The following is a 7,010-nucleotide window of genomic DNA, read 5'->3' on the forward strand; positions in this document are numbered from 1 at the left end:
ATGGCAGATCCTCTTTTATCTTCTACCTTTTGAAAGAGAAAGTTGACAGCGAGAGAAGAGAAGAATTTTTTGGACCCATTACTTTTGATTGAGAGAGATTCCAAAAAAATATCTGGGTAGTTAAAATGTCCCATGATCACTATACTATGTCTTACTTTTTGAGAACAAAGACATCTGATGTAAAAAGAGGTCATCCATTCCATCAATCTGTCCAGGTGGCCTATAGTAAACACCTACAATAGCATCCTTTCTGTTCTTCTCTCCTTGTATTCTTACCCAAACAGTTTCTACAGAGCTACTATTCTCTGAAGCTTGGATCTCTGTGCAGATATACACTTTCCCAACATACAATGCAACACCTCCTCCCCACTTGTTGAGCCTGTTTCTTATAAATAAGTTGCAGTCTTCAAGATTTGTAGTCCATTCATGTGTATCATCCCACCAAGTTTCAGTTATGCTTGTGACATCATATCTATCTTCCTGTGTTAGTAGCTCCATTTCTCCTTGTTTGCTTCCCATGCTCTGTGCATTTGTATAGGCTCATTTTAGTTTGTCAGTTTCTCTCTTGCTCCTCTATTTTCACTCAGAATTTGTTGTCTTTGTTCTTTCCACTTCTAATAGCAGGGTTCTAAAAAGAATTCTTTATTTGCATACTTTTTCCTTATATTTCCTATCCCATATTGCTCTAGTTTAAAGTGCTCTTGAGTGTAGCAAGGCACCTACCAAATATATTTTCCTGTTTTTGGAAGATGCAACCCATATTTAGCAAGGAGTCCATCATACAAGTAATTCACTCCATTGTCAAGATACCCAAAATGTTGCTGACTGCACCATCAACGTAGCCAGATGTTCACCTGTAGAATCCTGTTCTATCTCCTTGTTCCATGTCCATCCACTGAGGATGGATGGATGAGAAGACGACCTGCGCTCCCTGTTCCTTCACTTTCTGTCTTTGGTCTTCAAATTCTCTGCATATAGTTTCCAGGTCCTTTTTTGTTGTCATTTGTTCCTACTTGTATTAGTGGACATGGTTGGTCGTCTGCAGCACTGGAGAGTCTTGATATCCTATCAGACACATCTTTGATTTCTGCACCTGAGAGACAGCACACTTCTTCTCGTTAGGTGATGTTCAGTCAGCAGATAGCCGCTTCTGTTCCTCTCCGTAGAGAATCCACCACAACCACCATTCTCCTTTTTCTTCACCGCAGCACTTCTTTTTCTCCCTTAAAAGGGCTTCAGAGTGCTTACTGCAATGTTCTCTGTGGGCTAAGCACTTTTTTGATGAACATCTTTGTAGTTGTCCTGTGTGAGAGCCTGGTAGCAGTTCTTCAGCGGTATGGGTGCCGATTGCCTCCTCATCCTCTTGCCTCTGTGGGTCACATGCTTCCATTTGTCTTCTTCCACAGGTACGTTGAAAGGTGCTTCTCTTCGAACATTCTAAATAGTTATTTCTAGTGTCATTAGTTTCTGCAGGATCGCTGAAAAGTTCTTCTCTTGCAACATTCTGAAGATTCTTCTGCTCTGTCAAGGAAATCTTCATGTTCTTTGAGCTTCAATGTAGCTACTCTTTCCTCAAAACTTTGCATTTTTTCCTCTAATAGTCACAAGCTTGCATTTATGGCATGTAAAGTTTTTTTCCTCTGGCAAGTCTGTAAACATATAGCACACATTGCAGCTCACCATATGTTTAATCTCCTCTATGTTTTACGATATGAATTGTTTCTGAATTGTGGTAAAGATTCACCCAGCTAAACCCAAAGATCTTAAGACTCGTGAAAACTCGAGTCTTCCCAGAGTGCACAGGAAATATGCAAATTACCCTCCTCGAGCTTCATTTCGTTTTTTAAAGGGGTTAATGACATAGGTTGTATATTTGGGGTTGTTGCTACAGAATAAATTTGGAGCCAATCAGACGCTTCCCTGATGGTATTGAAATTATGGATAAGTATCTACCTCTATTTGTTGGCATTGAGAGCACCATTAATCTTGACCCCAAACTACATTTGCTGAACTGCAGCCCCACTCTCCAGCCCTTCTGCAAACAAACTGCTTTGTTACAGCCAGATTTATCAAGTTTTGACTTTTCAGTCCAGAGCACCAGCTACCATTTTTTGCACCCCAGTTTCTATGATTTTGTGCATAGTTGAGATGCCTGACCTTGTTTCCATATCAAAGATATTGTTTGGCTGTAATTCTTACTTGAAGCCAATGTCTGTAAGCAATATTTTCAGCCTAAAAAATTGAGTCCTGAAAGTGAAGATATGTTCACCACAGATCACTGATTTCAACATTGAGTCTTGGGAGTACATAAGGGACACAAGGGTTTGTACAAGCAGACGTCAACATAAGATCTGTGCTTGGTTCTCCATTCACAGCTCTGCAGTGTCTGAGACATGTGGCTGTGCAGCTAATTTAGCAGACGCTGCAGAGCTGTAATTGCCCATGTCTAGGGTTTAAGTGCACACCCCGAGATAAGACTGCAGAGAAATGCCCGGTTAAGCCCCCATTACACACAGCGATATCGCTAGCAATATCGCTGTAATGTCACCGATTTTGTGACGTAGCAGCGATATTGCTAGCGATATCACTACATGTGATACTTACCTCCGACCGGCTCCCCTGCTGCTCATCGCTGGTCGCGCGAGAACGTCCTGGATCATTTCTCGTCGTCTGCCTCCTGCTGGGCTTCCTGTGGCGCCGACGAGCGTCGCGGGTGGGAGGACGTCAGGATCGCCGCGTCTGACAGGTAAGTAGCGACCCCCGACCCCTGCTACGTCGCTGGTGAGATCTGCCTGTGTGGCAGCTCACTAGCGACCGCTTAGCGATGCACCAGCGATCCATATCGTTGTCGGGATTGCTGGTGCATCGCTAAGTGTAACGGTACCCTTAGACTGTAGAGATTTCACATGGTGCCCACCAGAAGTAGCAAATGTGATTTAGCTCTAAAATAGTGATACCGCGCAAAACATAAATGAGCAGCAGAATCGGGCAAGCTCAGGGATTTAACTCTATTTCTTTGCGCAAGTGACAGATCCTTTTTAAGTGAAGGACCTGGTGATGGTGTGCACATTGATTAACATGACCTATCCATTGGATATGTGATAAATGCAGTACACTGGAATACCCCATTTTAACAATTATTATGCATTTATAGTTTATCACTTGTGATAAGGTAAATTTATATTTGTGTTGCAACAGGCTCTGGAAGATGATCTAGAACACAAGAAGCAGGAGCAGGAAATGTTCTTCCGGATGAGTGAGGAGGCAGGAGGACATAATGGATCCGCTCAGAAACCTGCCAAATTCTATGCATACAGTTCAGCTGAAGCGTCATAATAATCAGAAAGACACAAGACTTTATCCTCCGTCACCAGAAAGATCTGGAAAAGGTTTTGTTACAAATTTGCTGATGAACTGATCTGCGCAGCAAGCAAAAAAAAAAATATGAAGGAACAACGAACACCCAGAACTTGTCAGAAAGCTGAGGGCATAGTGCTGTAGCCTGAGGTTTTTGGAACCGGCAAATATTGACGTTCTGAATAAGCCTTACCCATAATTACAAACAAAAGCACGTCTTTACATACAAAGAGGGATGCCAGTCATAAATAATTCCTTGTCTTAAAAGTAGTGGTCGTTTTTATGCCAAATAATACATTAGCTACCATATTTTACATCTCCGTTGGAGGCGCCAATAAATGTTTTTGTGCCAATAATTTTCTTATGTACGGAACGTTAATATAGAGCTGGGCATATAGTAATGTTTAGAATTGTTTTCACTCTGTCACCATGCTCTTATGATTTTCTTTTTGCCTGTGATTGTCTTCCGCCATGTTTGTATTGGCTCCAGCTTAAACCTCTGGCACTTGGGTAAAATTCATTAAACACTCCATACACTCACTTATTTGGCACATTACGGGATATCACTGGACCGAGCCCTTTTATCCACCCATAGTGTAGCACAGAGTTTGCAGATTTTGCACACTCATGGGCATTCTAAAATATACAATGAATGAAGAAGAAAATTGATAGATTTCCCAAAAAACATTGCAGCACATGTTTACATACTAATGAAGAATGAATGACCATAGCACCGCGGAGTCCCATGTGATGAACCGGGAAAACTTATCAAACGCAGTGCAAGAAAAGTGGAGCAGTAATCCATTGCAACTTGTCAGATGTCATTTTGAAAATGTATGCAACAGCCAGATCGATTGTCACAGACGCCACTCCACGTTGGGCCACTTTCAGATCGGCAGAGCTTTGGCCAGTGTTTGTGAGCCTGAACCTTGAGCAGAGCTAATATTTGTGAGAAATGCAATTTTCTCTTCGTAGTTTTGCATTTTAACTTACAAATATTAACGCAGAATACTTCTGTGTGAAAGTGGTCTTTCTCTTGCACTAATATGGTAAAACAGGTTTTATGTTCTTCAGGTGGAGCTTAAACAAACAAGGGAACTTTAAAAAGTTAGTTTGGTCACTAAAAAAAAAAAAAGTTTTGATATGTTCCTCGGAAAACGCACTAATATATTTATATTTCCAAAGCTGCCCTGATCTTCAGATAATTACTTCGGTCCAGAAATCAGACGGCTTCATTTCTTGTTTGTGGTTGACAAAGGAGAGCGTTTACTGTGAAGTCCTGTGAAGTGGGCTGGCTGACTCTCATATGAATAGCTTACCCCTGTCATGGCTGATCCATAAACAGTGAAGCGGCTGGCTTAGCTATGGAACGGAGTCAGTCAGCCAGACCCCTTCACAGGACTGGCGCTATGCTGAGACAGGTAACTCTGCTAAAAGGAATGTCAGAAGGTTTTTGCTACCTCATCTGCGAGCAGCATGATGTAGGCAAATAGAAGCTGAATCCATCGATGTATCACTTAGTTTACTGGGTGCAGTGGTTGTGACACCCGAAATTCTTAAATTTATCAATACAGCAGAGCTGAGAAAGCGGTCCCCACCCACAGCAAGCTTTCTATATACATTGTCTATAGACAGTGAGCTACTTATCACAGGAGAAGGCGGAGTCAGACTAGTATGCAGTTGCAACTGTAGGCCAGACAATGATAATCACCTGGAGTGCTAAAACTTTCGGTGTAGATAAACAGCAGCACACAGCCTGACATGTGGCATATCGTTGAAATCTGTGTTTTAACCCCTACTTCATGCTGTCTTCACATGATATAGCAAATACTTGCTGACAGTTCCCTTTTAATAACAAACCAGAAGTGGAACAGCTGCTAACATCTGAAAATTTGTGACAGTTTTGAAAATAAGTATATTAGGAAGTTTAATATTTTTTTAGGAGGCATCCATCTAGATCTAATTTTATTTAAGTGAATAATCATGTAAGAGATGGCTATGTAACTAAGCCAAAATTCTAATATTGGACTGTTGAAAAATATATTGACAAGGTAACAATATAACGTATCTAGGTCCTTGTTAAGAATGTTAATATGTTTAACTATTTTGGACTTGAAGTAAATTTGGTGCACTTTTGCGTAGCAACTGATAAGAAGTGACTGCTGGCCAGTCTTACAGTGGGCCTGATTTATCAAGCAGCCACATTGAAAATATGGACATATATAGGGTAGTCTACAAATTTCGAATGGTCGATCACTGCACTACCTGGTTGTGTCCTGTCTACTAATAATTGTTTTCTGTCTAACTGTTACATTTTCTGTTAAGAATTGTGTTTGGCGGAGAAACATTTGCATAGATAAAAAATCATCTTTTCATAAATGGAGGACGTTCTTCGCGGCAGTTGTGATACTACTTGAAAGTTGTGTCTTATTCTCCTATTCGCTGCCAACTTCATTTCACAAGAAGCGCTCAAAGATAAAGTGCACATATTAATAAGTAACATATTTTCTTCCTTAAAGGGGCATTCCCAACTCCAAGATCCTATCCCAATATGTAGTAGGTGTAATAATGGTAGCGAATCAGAAGAACTATACTACAATTCTAATTGGAGGTATTTGCTAGGTCTTTCCTCATGTGCAGGCATTGCTGGACCTTAGGTATCCATGGTTACGACCTATAGCAACTAGCTAACTGTCACTAGATCAGTGGTCGTAACCATGGATACCTAAGGTCCAGCAATGCCTGCACATGAGGAAAGACTTAGCAAATCAGAAGAACTATACCACAATTCTAATTGAAGGTATTCACTAACATTATTATTACACCTACGACATATTGGGATAGGTTCTTGGAGATGAAATACTCCTTTTAATGCAAGCTTATTTTCATAGACAATGCAAATATATATTTTCCTAAGGGCTTTCTGCTTGGATGAAACACTGTAAAATGTAAATAAGATTCTAATATAGTAAAAAGAGAATAAATATTAACTAAAAAAATGAAAAGTGTAATTTTGTCATTTGTTTGGAAGATTCACAAATTGTTAACTATTCATTGGATAACTTATTTGCCATATAAACAGCCTGCTGAAGACTCGACTAACTTTGCCCCCTAATCGTTCTGAAAGAATCCAACGGTAAAACACAAGTAGTACCCTGTTTTTTAATCTGTTATCACAATATAGGGACTAGAAACAGTTTTTCAGAAAAATGAACATTTCAAGTATCAAAAGTATTCTTAACCACTTGGGGGCGAAAGAGAGTCAGGTCAAAAGCAGTGAAAAGTCAAAAAGGCAATTCTTCCTCCTGAAACCCACCCTTATTATGTTACAGCAGGAGAATAATGTACAAAGCGATTGGAATGTGCATCTTTTGTGAACTGGGTGTGTTAAAATTGGGGGTCATAGCATAGGGCTGAAACCTCATTACATGGTAAATTATGTTCTAACCTTAAGTCTTGCTCTCAAGTGCCTAATTGACTCGCATAAGAACACTTAATCTTTGTATTCAGTCCCTGTGGTCTCAACACAAATCAAAATGACTTCTCTGTAGGTTCTCCGACACAGTTGTATTGCAAGACAAAACCTCTAGTGTTGTGCAAGGGATATGTAGAACAGCGTTTCATTAGTAATTAGCAGGAAAAGCTCCTTAAAC

General features: G+C 40.3%; 1 protein-coding gene across 1 annotated transcript in view; it reads left to right on the forward strand.

The window, feature by feature from the left end:
- Window positions 1-6,362, forward strand: part of STK10 (serine/threonine kinase 10) — a 143,717-nt gene extending 137,355 nt beyond the window's left edge. The window contains exon 19 of the mRNA XM_073575220.1: window positions 3,199-6,362. Coding sequence (XP_073431321.1) covers window positions 3,199-3,336 — 138 coding nt within the window. The 3' untranslated portion in view covers window positions 3,337-6,362. The remainder of the gene's footprint in view (window positions 1-3,198) is intronic.
- Window positions 6,363-7,010: the final 648 nt, after the last annotated feature.

This window comes from Dendrobates tinctorius, unplaced genomic scaffold (genome assembly GCF_039654945.1).
Source record: "Dendrobates tinctorius isolate UK_male_01 unplaced genomic scaffold, ASM3965494v1 ptg000043l, whole genome shotgun sequence".
NCBI classification, from domain to species: Eukaryota; Metazoa; Chordata; class Amphibia; order Anura; family Dendrobatidae; genus Dendrobates; species Dendrobates tinctorius.